Source organism: Lissotriton helveticus, chromosome 3_1 (genome assembly GCF_964261635.1).
Source record: "Lissotriton helveticus chromosome 3_1, aLisHel1.1, whole genome shotgun sequence".
NCBI classification, from domain to species: Eukaryota; Metazoa; Chordata; class Amphibia; order Caudata; family Salamandridae; genus Lissotriton; species Lissotriton helveticus.
In genome coordinates, this window is record NC_136061.1 from 400106882 (window position 1) to 400121291 (window position 14410).

General features: G+C 48.0%; 1 protein-coding gene across 1 annotated transcript in view; it reads left to right on the forward strand.

Annotated features, from left to right (window-relative positions):
* Nucleotides 1-237: 237 nt before the first annotated feature.
* The window catches only part of SLC43A2 (solute carrier family 43 member 2), a 77460-nt gene continuing 63287 nt past the window's right edge, over nucleotides 238-14410 (forward strand). Inside the window, exons 1-2 of the mRNA XM_078680167.1 lie at nucleotides 238-417; nucleotides 4077-4276. Of these exons, the coding sequence (XP_078536293.1) occupies nucleotides 4117-4276 (160 nt within the window). The 5' untranslated portion in view covers nucleotides 238-417; nucleotides 4077-4116. The remainder of the gene's footprint in view (nucleotides 418-4076; nucleotides 4277-14410) is intronic.

A 14410-nucleotide genomic window follows, 5' to 3' on the forward strand; every position in this document is an offset into this window, starting at 1 on the left:
AGAGGAATATTTCTGGGTGGGGGTCACCAGCTTTCTTGTTTTCGTTCTTTCTCTTCTCAGAAAGTATTTTTCTCAGAGTTGTTTGTCTCTCTCTGCTTCCGGCAGCTGATTCGTTCAGTCTGGGCTGGAAACAGCCACCACCCAATCAGCAAGGAGTACCATTTCATTGTTCAAATCAGCGTACAGCTGTGGTCCGCTTAGCCAATCGGCGACGAGCCGTGTTTATGCCTTTCAGACTGAGATGAATAAAAGAGGATCGGAATAAAGAGCCCAAGGAAAGGTGCGGACGGGCGCAAGACGCGGAAGCCGGTCCGAGGGGCAGGGGGAGCCCGGCAAGGAACACCGGGCTAGGGAGAGGGTTAGCCCGGCCAGGAAGGAACAAAGGGAGCAGGACCAACAGCTCCATCACAGCCAAAGGTAAAGAGAGGGCAGTTACAGGAGAACAGAGGGCAATTACATGGGCATGACAGGGGCTGGGATAGTACGAAGATAGATACCAAATATGGAAACATTGTTGTGGTGGCAATAAAAATAGCAAGTGGGCAAATGGATGACAGGGGCAATTAGACGAAGCAATTGCTGGTTTTAGGATGAGGACTGCGTGGAATTAGGACTAATGGGTGGAACATCTGTGCACTAGGATGATCGATAACTGCGCAAATGTGGCAAATGGCAGGGGCACTTATGCAATAATCCGGAGCCATGGGCAGCTACGGAGGTACTGGGGACGCAGGGCGACGAGGACATCAAGGATAGTTGGGGAGATAGCAGTGCTTCTGGAGCGATAACGGGCTCAGGGGAAATACATAGTGGAAATAACTTTGTGACAGTCGCACGGGCACTGGGGCAATAAACACCTAACTGGTAGAGCGGCAGGACCACGAAGACAGTAGAACGTTTGACACAGAAGCATTGGCACTGGTGCAATAAGCTGGGGTTGGGAATATTATGATTATTAGGGTAATAGGAGGTACTTCATACGTGGATATTATGACCATTGGCAAAACGTGAGAGGTGCAGGGGGGGTACAAATAGTTGATTGTTTTAATATCTTGAACACCATGTCAGTAGCACATAATCTACATAATAGCAGTGAGACCTGGAACTGTTGCTCTGTGTACGAGAGGGATGTTGTTAATAGTGAGGACTAGCACATTGACAGGAGTACTACAGCACCAGCTCTTTCCTGCCAGGTTCACTGGGGCGCCATGGGCAAATAGCCTGGGCTTTTGAAATAATAGCACGAGAACTAGGGCAATAATGAGTCTAGTGAGCCTTGATGCGGTGCGGCGACAATAAAAAACGCACTGGGGACAAAAACTGTGGAACTGGTGAAAAAACAGATTAATACAAGTATTGAGATAATAGGCAGGGGGCACTGGGGCATTAGCTGGACCAATGTGTACCAAAGCAGCTGTAGTGACATTAACTATAGCAGTGGAGAGAAAGGTTATAGAACCGTGGCAATATCTGACGATTGGCTATAATACAGGGGATGTTCTGCATTATGACAGACAATAAGGAACAACCGCAGGCATAATGAGTATCCGCACAAAAGCAGGAGCAATCGACAACAAGATAAATGTTGCCGACACTACTGGTGGTATTAATTTGGGCAGTGACAGCTCAACTGCTATCAAATTAAGCATCGGGGACAGTTGCAAACCTGCTAGGAATAAAATGTGGAGTTGGGAGAATATAACGAACACGGGGACAGTGACTGGAGAATGGGGGCAATAACCAAGCAAATATGATCACAGCATGGGCGCTGGAGCAAGAACTTCGGCGCTGGGTAGTACAGCTCGCGCTCAGGCTCGTGCACTGCCGGCCAGGCTCGTGCGCCGCTGTACCCTTGTCCCGCAGGATGAGCTCAGTCTGCAAGGCGCGCGCCGCCCGGGCACCTGCGCAGTGTCCCCCTTCCGCGTGCACCGGTTGTTCTGCGGCTCCCCTCTCTCGCGCCTGCCGGTTCGAACCGGCTCCAGCTGAACAGGCGTGGGAGCCGCAGCCTAGCGACCGTCCGGCACACCAATGAGAAGCGCCGAGGCGGAGTGCCTCAGCCTATGAGGCTGCAGAGGCCGATCCACTGATCTCAGGAACGCGCGTCATTGTATAGGTTTAGCTAATAGGAAAGTGAAGAAAGTAGCGCGGTGGGGCAGCAGGGATGGTCGATGTTAATATAGATAACATGGTATATTGTTGCTATCATTCCTTTCGAGGGGCATAATACCAGCCCCTATTTTTTGGGTAAGAATGTTGACAAATTCGCATGCCTTTCCTTCAATATTTTTCAAACCTTCCCAACTCTGCCTTTTTAGACGGTCGCTCAAAATAATTGTATTACAACTCATTCGCATACTCATTAAAGGGACCCCTCACCCCGTGCAGAACATATTTTCTAGAGTTATTGACTTTAGTCTTATACCTTTTCTTTTGTTTAAATGCCTATGTTTTCATTGTTTTACAAGTTATGAGGCCTGGTTTGTCATCTCTTTCCTTGCCCCTCGCCTTCTCCTCTGTATCGCATTCTTCCTATGCATGCTAATGTTTTAACACTCGAGGGTGATTTTGCATGGCATGAGAGTTTTATTTATCAACTGACATTAATGCGACTGATGGGTACCGTTGGAGTCAAATTATAAATAGGCTAAATATATCAACATATTTTAAGCAATAAAAGCGAAAAATGGCTCCCCTCTTTCTGGCGAGTTGACATTTCTGGTTTCCACAGACCTTTTCAAGTCAAGAACGAACCTCACTGTGCACAGCTGCCCTTTTATTTCTATTCTCTCATAGCTCCATTTCCCAAGAGAATGGCTCCAAATAGACTTATAATAAAAGTGTGGAAAGTAGGAAGATGTGTAGCTGTTTATAGGAATAATAAAAACAGTGACACACCCAAATGTCTATTAGTGTTAAATCCCCATAAAAAATAAAAAGTTAAAACAAATGAATACCTTATTTACAAGAATGCTAACTGACTAGCTACACAGAAAAAACGTGCAATGTTAAGGGTTTGTTTTTTATCGTCTGGAGGTGCTGTAAGGGCTTGTGGCCCAAAGGAGAAGCCATACTTCGGACGCAGAGCTGATAATGGCTGCATCAGAGAGATCAGCCTTCTCACATTTGGCTTCTGGTTGACTTTATTCCTGGAGGAGTCTACCATGAATAATTTGAATTATTTGAATTAATCTTCCTTTCTGATGATAGCCCTCACCTTTGTTTCATTGTCAAGCCCACACGGTTGAAATATGAAACCAGTGGACTTCAAGTTGATCGGCTGATAAAAGCAGAATTCAATAAGCCCCTGCTTCTTATGCAAGCATATTAAAATATAACCTATTACATGGGAATGCCACACTCCCAGGGCACCTGTGGTATTACGTACTTTTTCCGTAACAATCAGATATGTATGGCAGATACTCCTGCAATATTCTGCTGTTTTGGTTCTATATTTCGGGTAAAGAATATGCACGACTCTATCATCTATGTCTTCCTTAACATTAAGGCAGTCCACTCCATCAGCCTAACACCTTAGTCATTGTGTATTGACTCCATGAGCTGCCCAGTGATAAAGGGCGCGAGTGGGGTTTGTCATTGATGGGCACAGTTTCTTAGTTGGGTAGAAAACAGGCGCGTGCCTGCTCTTGAGACTCGTTGCCTTCAGCAAAGTGAGGAAACATTCCAGGGGAGGTTGAGGAACGACTATATTGTTTGCCCCTGAGGTGACCTTATAATACAAAAGAGCTGTGTGCACCTACAGCCCCTCCCCCCACCTTCAGTAGAATTGCATTTTGAATGTCAGGTTTAGTCCGAATCTACCTGTTCTCTCTTTCGACCAATGCAACTCCTGACCCTCTCTCCCACCCTGCTCCTGCAGAGGCATTCATTTTGAATTGAAGGGTTTAATAAAGGTCTTTTGTCGTCTGCAGGAAGTATTGTACATCTCTTCTCGACTGTGGTGTGTGTCATAGTAGGAGTGATCAGTGGTGCTGTAGTCAATGGTGGTAGGATGCGTGGCAGTGCAATAAGGATTGAAGAGCAACCCTATTAAGGCTGATCTATTCTTTGTTTTTCAGATCTACGCTGTAAAGAAAGACCCCTCTCCAAACATTCAACATGGCTCCCACACTAGCAACGGCCCACCAGCGCCGATGGTGGATGGCCTCCACCGCCGTAATTGAGAACCTCCTCTTTTCAGCTGTGCTGCTGGGTTGGGGCTCCTTACTCATTATGCTGAAGTCAGAGGGCTTTTACTCCTACCTGTGCCACTATCCAGGTAAGCAGGGCATTGACAGAACAAGCCTCTGCCTGGTAAGAGCATTCTTGGGGCCATTGAGGTCATTAGAAGGGAAGCATTTCCATAAACAGAACACACCTGAAGTTGCAGGTCCAGGAGGGAGCCCATTGACAACTGGTCGTGACGGAAAGGTCTAAGGTCTCTGCTTAGGGAGTCAGGTGCCTGGCATATTTAAGATAACCATCTCCTCCCCTCTGAAGTGACACTGTACCGCACTCTCCTTCTTTATTGCTAGCCTAACCTGCACTTTTCATGCACTGGACTCACAACCCCCCTTTTTTACTTCCTCCTCCACCTCTGCCCTTCGATTCCTGTTGTCCAAGATAGATTTCACAGTTACTGGGCTCCAGAGAAAGCGCTGGTGGAAGACGAAAAGAGGAAATATCCATTCACTAGTTCTTTTGCTAGTTAATTATTACTGTGCATGTTAGAGAAGGTTGCCGGCGCTGCTGTTCTCTGGAGAAATAAACAACAATGAATTGTATTTTCTTTCGTTACTGACTTATGAGACCCCTGCCTATATTGTGGAACGGTTGGGAGCGGAGGGGCATTTAGGAGTATCTGAACGAACTGTTTAGTTTCGTGCATGTACCTATTGTAAATTCCCCTGATAGACACAGTCTGTTTCACTTGTTTCTTTCTAGAAAGTGAGGAAAAAGAGTTTACCCAGATTTGTGGCCACACTTCAGATACCTGGAAAGCATTATGCTCGGCACATTACGTAGAATAAGTGGAGTGGTGTCTCTGGACAGGAGGGGTGGGGACCAGGTGAAACCATAGAAGGTTCTGGGAAGTTTCAGAAAATTCGAAGAAGTGTAAGGGACAGTAGACCCCCCATAAATAAGAGAGCCCCGGGGGATAACCTTTAAGGTGACTAGAGTGCACTTGAGCACAAAGAGGTTTGAGAGCTGCTAAACAGCCGCGAGGGATTGGCCAAGAGCCCCCATGATTGGGATAGAAGATTAAAAAGTGTCTGGGGCTGAGAAAGAGTTGGAGAACCCCTGAAGGCAAATAAGGATCTGGTTAGCACATTGGGGTAGAGAGCGAAGGCAGAAAACTACTTGTAAAGTAGAGCGCTACTTACCCCACTTGGAGTAACGAGCTTGGGGCTGAGAGAAAAGAGCAAGGTGTTTTGGGCAACGGAGAGCAAGTTGCAACCCTGGATGTAGAGAGTGAGGTGCAACCATAGGAGTAGAGAATGAGAAACACCCTGAATGGAGAAAATGAAGGGTATCCAGGACTAAAGGGCCAGCCACACCTCTGAATGTAAAGATTGAGCTGCATCTAGGGGCGCAGCGCGGGTGCACCCTTGGAATAGAAAATGCGACAGACACCTACAATCAGATCCCCACAGAAAGCCTCCGGCAGCTCCTTATCTGCTGTTGGCTCGGAGGTAGAGCTCAAGGGTCGGCTTCCACTTTCTGCTGAGGAGCATTTCCTGATTGCGCTTGCTGGCAGGCCAGATGGCGCTGCATATTCTTTTCACGCACTTCGATTTTTGTGACGGTTGACTACGCCCTGTCCATCCTAACCAACCTCCTCTCCACAGTTAGTTTACTCGTACTACTCAAAACCCTGCCTCCTTGATAAGGGAACCTCTTCACCCCATTTGTTTCCCAGAAGTTTATATATTGTTTTGAAACATTATATTACACACATTTTGCAACATGGGCAGCAAAGCGCTGTAAAGAGAGCAGAACTGTACCCAGTGTAACAATATAACCTAGATAGCATCACAGGGCGAGTGCAGCCTTACGCGAGTTTTCTAGATAAATGGGGCGGGTGTTTCATGGAGGGAGGAATATAGCATTTTACATTTTATGCATTTAGTTATAGGTTTTGGTGAATCCCTACACGCTGGTCTGGGGCCACTGATCTTGGCTATTTTTGAGTGACAAGAGGGGATTATAGAGCTGGGTCTTCAGTATAATGCACAGGGTCTTAGCTTAAGAAACCATAGTGGACAATCCCTTGAGTGGCTACTATTTTTAGCCAGGATAACATCGAGGAAAAGTCACTAGAGTCAAAACTCTGCCTTGTTTGGATTCAATTTGATGGAGAAACGGGTCACTAGTCATTTCTCTGGAGGTCATTGTTATGCTTTTAGACCCGTAGTAATATCAGAGCGTGCCAAAGGGCTACACTGCTCCCCCAACCTTATTCCCTTTTGTTTTCATGGACATTGCTCCCCTCATTTTCTTAAGTCTAGTATTTTTCCGTGCTGGATCCCATCTTTGTCCATATTAGCATTCCCTAAGGTCCTGGAACTTTGGTCCGCTGGTCACTGGTTTAAGTAAGTTGTCAGTGTTTAGTAGTTTTTAGCACACTGCTGGGCATGCAACCAAAATGGCCTCTGTGCACCCTCAAACTAGACATAATAGTGGGCGTTGAACTGTTAAAATGTGCGTGGGTTTTACTATTCTTGCCTACTCAAGGCTTAGCAGGATCTGATGACTCTGTGCATCCGAATATGGGGTGCGGCCTGACTTCTGGAGCCTGACGCACGAAGATCATAAAACTGATTAAAGTGCTGACGTTGGGGACAGAAGGAACTACCTCGCCAGCAATATGAGATGGCCCAGGATTTCACAAGACAGCGGGTAGGGAGGGCGGTGTGACCTCCGATCTCTTTGCACAAACAAAACAATGTCCAGTGAAAGCAGGATGGCTGGCCAGGAGGCCATGGATACTCAAAGAACTCAAGGAGGAGTGGGCAAAGCTAGAGCCAGAAATACCTTAAAGAAGGGTAACGTGCTGCAGAGTTCAGAATAAGGGTGAGCAGAGAGCAGTGATACACCAGAGAACATGGGTGGGCGGCTGTGCACTTTACAGAGATGCTTCAGAAGCCAGAGGTGGACAGGTACTAGAGTAAATCTATTATGCAGAAAGATAGGAGGGGTTGGTGGTTAGCAGGACATGGAACACATACTCCAGAGGACGTCAGAATGGGGCAGGCGGTGGTGAGAGATATCAGGGTCCAAAAAGAGAGCAGCCAGATTGAGAGCAGAGCTACACCACAGTCCAGAAGGAGAAGGGCCTGTATAGAGAACAGAAATACTTGGGAGCCCGGAAAATACATTTACTGTAAGGGTCATAGATATTCAAGACCCCAGGGAGAGATACAGGGGAGGGGGTAAATGCCAGCGATAATAGGGACAGGCCACTTAAGTTCACATACATTAATTACAGTGCTTAATTTGTAAAAACAATAAGTGCCAGGGCCCTTGACAAGAGGCCACTGCAGCTTACACCGCCCATTTTCCCTTCCAGAGCTGCCAATGACAGTACCAACACAACTATTAACTGTCATACTCCTACAAGTGTGACAATCCAGACTATTTCAGGCCCCAAAAACTAAACGAATGGCTTGGTCTGCAGGTTTTAGTCATTTTAATGTATATTAAGTTAATAAACATCTAATGTTGTGCTCATCTATAAATTGCACAAACAGTGCCACCATGTGGCAGACTGCCACAAGTGCTGGTGTTGATAATTAAGTACCATTGTCGCGCACCGGAAACCACTGGCTTAAATTAAGCACAGCATGCACCTATAAAGGATACTCGGTTTTCAGAGTACTTTGTATGAAAGCTGTCCCATCATTGCTATTCCAGATTATTGCACAGGTGAATTGTACAAGGCATCTGTTTTGGATTGCATAGCCAGGACCATTGTACCCATGTATACGGTATGTATATTGAATGACATGCTCAGACCGCTCAGACACATGCAATGAAAGTGAATCAGCCATTAGCGGGGCGGGCCCCACTCAGGGAATTGTAATGGACAGGACACCTTGCACCGCTGTACTACGTAGAAGTGATGTGTCTGATATCTGTGAAGTAAATACAATGGCTTGTGCTGCTTTGCACTGTACGAAGCATTGTGCATGGTATGCTGTACATCGCATTGTCATGGTAAATATAAGTGTTATGGACGTGCATTGTAGAAAGGAAGTGCACAATGTCAGTGCACTGGAGGGCACGCCCACATAACTTTAACTTTGAGCCTTTTCTTAGCTCTAGGATATCCCAGGTCACATTCTTATTAACGGAGTATTTCCATGTGTACTCAGGATGGGAGATCAGCGTTTGCCCATCTCAGGCGTAACCTCACGAGACCAAATGCAACAACATATGGCAGTTGTGGGGTTTGGGAATCTCCTGCTTGTGGCCAAAGAGACTTCCACTGACCACTGGGTAATTCCTGAACATGCTGCACAGATGGCGTGGCAGAAGGCGAACCCCAAGAAGCACTGTCTACAAGCCAGTTGCAGCACTAACCAAAGGACACCCGATCAGCCACCAAAAGCAGTGGGGGAGGGGGATTCTGCAAGCTTTTTGGAACAAAGAAACGTCTGTGAGATGTGCCTGGGTCTGACTTCCTGCCAGCTCAGTCTATAAATAGGTGACGATGGGAAAAGTTCACTACATATGGAGGCCTCCCTGTGTGAGGGCGCTGCTGCCTCATCCGTACAGGCTTCATTGTAGGAGAAATGGAAGGAACATGGCACTTTGGTGCCACCAGTAGCAACGCCCTCTAAGAGTAGGAAGGCCAAACAAATAATGGTGTACTGGAACATGCTGATGAAACTGATGCCTGAAGCAGTCACCGCAGAATGCAGACCGCCTACAGCATTGTTGGGGCCACATCTCCTTAGTATTAAGGGCTGGACTTACCATCCACATGTTTTGTGTGTTGCAGGCTTCTTTTCTTGTTTCTGCAGCTTCATCACTGTGAATAAAGACGATGAGTAGTGATGGGCTGTGGTGGGTGTTGTGCTGTCAGTGGGCCATGTCTACAGGTGTCTAAGTCTGGTCCTGTCTTTTGTATGCGTTAATGGCGACGAGAGTTGGCTTTGAGGCCGTCTTCTACAACACTTACGGAACAAAAGGGAAAGCCTCCTTCATGCCAAGTGCTGTAGAAGTGGAGCAGGAAGAGGACATTTCTAGGGTAGCCTGGACTGGTACTATTACTAGAACAGATGTTTCTCGTATTGTATTGCAACATGTATATAGCTCTTACTAAAGTTGCGGGAGTGCCAATACATGAGACTTGTGTTTTCTGTGTTGAAAGAGCTTTATTTGGCCCTCACTAAGTCCTGTTTGGTTCCAACATGAAGTTCAGCAAGAAAGATGATTGCACAAGTAAAATGCTGCTGCCATGACATTTCTTGTCCAGCTCTTTCATGGTAAACAGCCACGAGCCATTAACTGTTTCAAGGCCAGAAGCAGAAGTCAAAAAGTGTCCATTCCTCTTTAAGTAATTCTGGGTACGTTTTGCATTTTTGCTTGTGTTGATGCCTACTTGCATCATGCTTCTCTCTAGCCCGTGTGCTTCAAAGTAAATAAAACACGTGTTGATTTAAGTTCAGCTGAAACATGTCGTTTTTTTCTACTTTGTTGGTGCCACAGCTCTTTGCCAAGCAGCCAGGACACTCCGAGGCACTCAACATTTGTGCAGAGGCAGTTTGCTCGCATTCAAACGTGAGCATAAATCAGTCTGTAAATGTCCACGTTTGGTGCTTGCGCCTGTTTTGCGCACAGCAACTCACCTAAGCCCAAACTGTTTTGCAGAGGCACCGACGACCTCGCAGATCCTGGCGGTTAGCACGGAACAGGACTAAAAAAAAAAGAAAGCTGTCCAGGTCTTGTTGCATCCATCCAATGTGCACAAAATGATTGTTTTTTTATTTTTTATTTTGCAAGTAATTTCTATTGCTATCTCGGGGTGGGATTCACCTCACAAATAATGACCGCGAGAGGACGCGCAGGACTACTAAGATACAGAAAAAAAGAGCAGCTTTTAACACAACCCGACTTTGTCTGTGGTCTCCCAGTCCCAGCAGAACTAAGCGCAGCGCATGCCCGGCACAGCTGATCACCTGCACAGCTCGAGCTCGCAGGCCCGGCCTGGCACGGGAGAGCGGCGCGAGGATCCGCAGAGACAGCTCGCGCCTCCCCTGACGCAGCGGCCCGCGCTCTCTGTGCTGACTCAGCCTGAGCTGCGTCTTGTTGTTCTGCTTCTTCCGACCTTTCACCCACATCTGTTTCCTGTTGTAACCCTATCCAAACTGATAACCTGGCTGTCTGAAGAGTGGGGGTGGGGAGCAAAGAGCTCGAAATGAGTGAGGAAGGGGGAGGGGAGTCGGGAGGTGGTGGAAAGGGAGGCACGAGGGAGCCACAAGGTAGGCTCTGTCTTCTAGGTGATACCGGAAACAGCGTGGACCAGAGAGAGAATAATGCGGCCTAGTTCAGAAGCATCCTTGATACTCGTGTATTACTTTGTGTACTGCGCGCATTTACTTTGCCAATACTTGCCTGACTTTTCTTGCCAGTGAAATACGTTGTATTGTGTCGTACTGGGGCCTGGGGAGGGCAGTGATGCAGACGGCAGGCCCAAACAGATGCTGCAATGGACAACAATTATTTGGAAACTAGGGGTGGACTACAAATTCCACTACTGTATTTATAATCTCACACTGCCTGAAGTGCTTCTGTGTACAGCAGAAAGGGATATTCACAACAGGTTGTAATAACCTTCCAAGGAGCCAACGGCCCCCTCAAACCTTGACTTTAAAAGAGGAATGAAAGAATGTACACTACGTGAATAAGGGCTCTTAACTCACTAAGCAGCTACGCTCTCCATTATTCTAAACAGCAAATATACATTTATTTTCACTTCTACAGACAGTCATGACTTTTAATATGCTCTTCCTATATGCATTCTCACACAATGTCAATTTGTAAATTCGGCGCACTGTTTAATTTTTTTAATTCCATCACTCCATCACTGTAGCGTGCTATATTCTCACTAATATGTGCGCCAAAATTTAATAAATGAACAACAATTTTGGGTGCATTTCCCCTGACGATATCGGCTTACCATGCCGACAAAGTGCCTTGTGCTACATTGGAAATCGAGGCAAGTGTGGAGAAGGGAAGTGGGAAAACGAATGGGCAATTGGAAAGAGAAAATAAACTAAGAGAAGTTAATGCTGGAACATGGCAAAGGAAGGGGGGGGGTCCGCGCTGCTCGGAAGATGGAAGGGAAGATGGCGGCCATCTGCCAGACGCCTCAAAAATAGCATGGGTGTTGTATGCAGACATATACCTCGACCCTCTGACGGGAACATCTGCAGGGTCAGACTGTCAACAAGTTCTAATCAGAAAGGGCACATCCAGATCAGAGCCAGGGAGGTGCCCTCTGCGCCAGTGATGAGCGCCGCACCTATTCATGTGCTGGGGCTATATTAAGAAGAGTGACCCAAATAACTTCCACTGCCAGACACTACGTGCTCATATAATCAGTCTCATTAAGGAGCGTCTGGAGTCCTATATTCCAGCGCAACCTCTACCAAGCGCAGCTGCATCTGGTGCGTCCTTACTAGTACAGCCCAGCATGGCCCGGTAGCAGCGCAGCCTGACAGCGCACTGCAGAGGCCATTGGCAACAGACCTGGCCACCTCCTCTGTGACCACCAGCTCAGGAGTACCACTGGGAACCTCCAAGCATCACCGCACAACACCCCACTGCAGCATTAATTAGAATCCCCATCAAGAAACCCGAATAAATTAATAGAAATTGCACAGAAACCCCCAAAATGCAATTATTTAGCTTTTTATGAGACACACCAAGGGCGTTGTAAGGCTTACTGCGGGACCATGCCAGGAGATTAAATAGTTTTCTAGCGGTCACAGCTTGTAGCAGAGGTGTACAACCCTCCGGCTAGGAACAGAGGGTCGTTGAACAAGCTGGGCTGCTTCGAATAAGATGCACGAGATGAGAAAGTTGCAAAATATCAAAAACTTATATGGGCCACCCATTGAAATGAAAAAATATATATTGCCCTTTTATAGCCAGTCTTGCATCATCCATCAGAGGTCACCAACCATAAGGATTCTGGACCAACTCTTTTTTCCTGGTACATCTTTAGGTTGTTAAAGCCATTGTGACATCACTTATTTTTAGGTGGCCCATTAAATATAGGTCTTGGACATATGCTAGCCAAGTTCAGAACGAGTGACCAAAGGCCGGAATTAAAGATTGGCCCTCCTACATAGTTCAGACCACAGCCCCCGATAGACCCGAATCTGCCAACAGCCCGGTCAGGGAGAAGTGGGGACCCAGGCCCTGTATTCTACTCGGTCATGCCTTCATTAGGGAAACATGCGTGTTGTGCGTGGGAAAGGAAAGGTTTCTTAGAAACAGCAAGGAGGCGAAACTCACTCTCACTCTCATCCTGAGGATAATATAGTAAACAGCAAAAACATGTCTATTCAAAATATGAGGTCTCTCATACTAGAGAGAGGGGTTCCCGAGCCAAACTGCAAACAGTGCCTTGGTGCAAGCAAGGAGAAATGACCCCCGTGACTGCTGTTGGCGTAGTCAAATACAGCACTGTCGGGGGTTCAATAATCCACTGCACCTGTTTCACCAATTGTACTTACGCCCCTGCCTGCAAACCAGTTCTTTTGTCAAGCCTTCGAAAAGGGGCTGAGGGCAGCTCAATGGGCTTTATTGAGAAGGGCTCATTGGTGTGTGAGGCAGGTCAGGCGTCACTTTGGTAGGGGGCAAAGGGCTTTTGCGGGGGGCAGGACCTTATTTAAGGGCGAATTCACAATGGCGTGTTCGATGTGGGCCGTGGGGGTCTCAAGCACTTTTTGTGGGGGTGGTCATTGATTCGCAGAAAAGGCAAAGTTTCTTTTGAGTTTGGCCCAGTTACTTGCTTGAGTGACCCCGGAGATCTGCTGTGGGGGGCTCGTGTTTCTTTCAGCGGGGTCCAAGTGGCTTCTGTGGCGGGAGGATAGGGGCTTGTTTGGGAGGGTCCGTGACTTGCAAGGCCCAGGGAGAAGGGGACAAAAAGGGCTGTTTGGTAGGCCCAGTGGCTGGTGTGAAAGATACGTAGGTCGGAGCTTCTGTGGCTGTGAGGGCGGGCGGCGGCTCCTTTGTGAGGCGCTGACAGCAGCTTCTGCTCGGGGGCGGCCCCTCGAGGTCCCGGCTCAGCTCCCGCTGCAGCAGAGGTCAGCCGAGGTCACTCAGCTGGTGGACTCCCGCCGGGTTGTTTACTTCGCCAGTTGCATGAAGTCATCTCAGGAATGTGTTTTTTACACTCTACCTGATGTTTTGACAGCCATTTATTCGGCGTCCCGCCCCGATTTTCCCCTTGACTGCTGGCCCATCCACCCCTCCTTGCCCTTTCATATAATTCTCTCCACACAGTGTCTGCCCTGGCCCAGAGGCTCTGTAGTGCACTTGCTCTCTCCCCCCCTCCCTTACCACCACTCCGCCCCCCATCCTCTGGCTGCCCTGCCATCCTAAGTGTTGGGTGCCGGGCTCTCTCCAGCCCCGGCCTGTGCTCTGCTCTCCCGGTCTTTGACCCGCTACCTACGGCTGTTGCCAACTCCGCCGCCTGCCTTCTCTCACGCCAAGCCCCTTCCTCTGCTCGTTCACCCCCCACCCCTTTAACCCCGGTATGTCTTGCCATCTCTGTCCACGTCCTGCTCCTTCTGTGCGTTGCTCTCCTTGTGAGCCCGGGTCGCGCCCCCACTCCAGTGCTTCAAATGGGCCGGTACTCTCCGGTACGGAGTACCGGCACTTTTTTAGTTGGAGAGGTAGAGTATCGGAACTTCTCAAGAGAAATGCAATACTTTTAATTGGAGAGTACCGGCACTTCTCAGAAACTTCTATTTTTCCATTTCAAGCACTTCCCCACTCTCAACTATTGCCCTCTCCCGGCCTGTGCCCGTCTTCTCGTGTATGTGCCTTCTCCCTGACAACCTGCCCCGTCTGATAAGTTGCCCCATTTCTTGCCCTCCTGATTACAGCATTCTGCTGCACTGCCTGGAGCACATCTGAAACATGAGGCGGCGGTGGGGGCGGGAGAGAAGGTCTTACTATGATTGAAGGGATTCCTCTCAAGCCATTCCCACCAAGGTCAAGCTGGGGCCTTCACAAGGTCACAGATGTCCTTTATGGCTTCTCCCAAGGATGTTTACTGGGCCCAGCCTCTTTACCATGTAGAGGATCCCTATTGCCCAAGCCCTGTAGAGTGGCAGCACTTGTGTATATGCGGATGATACTCTGATACCCTGCCTCGTCTCTCAGGAGCCAG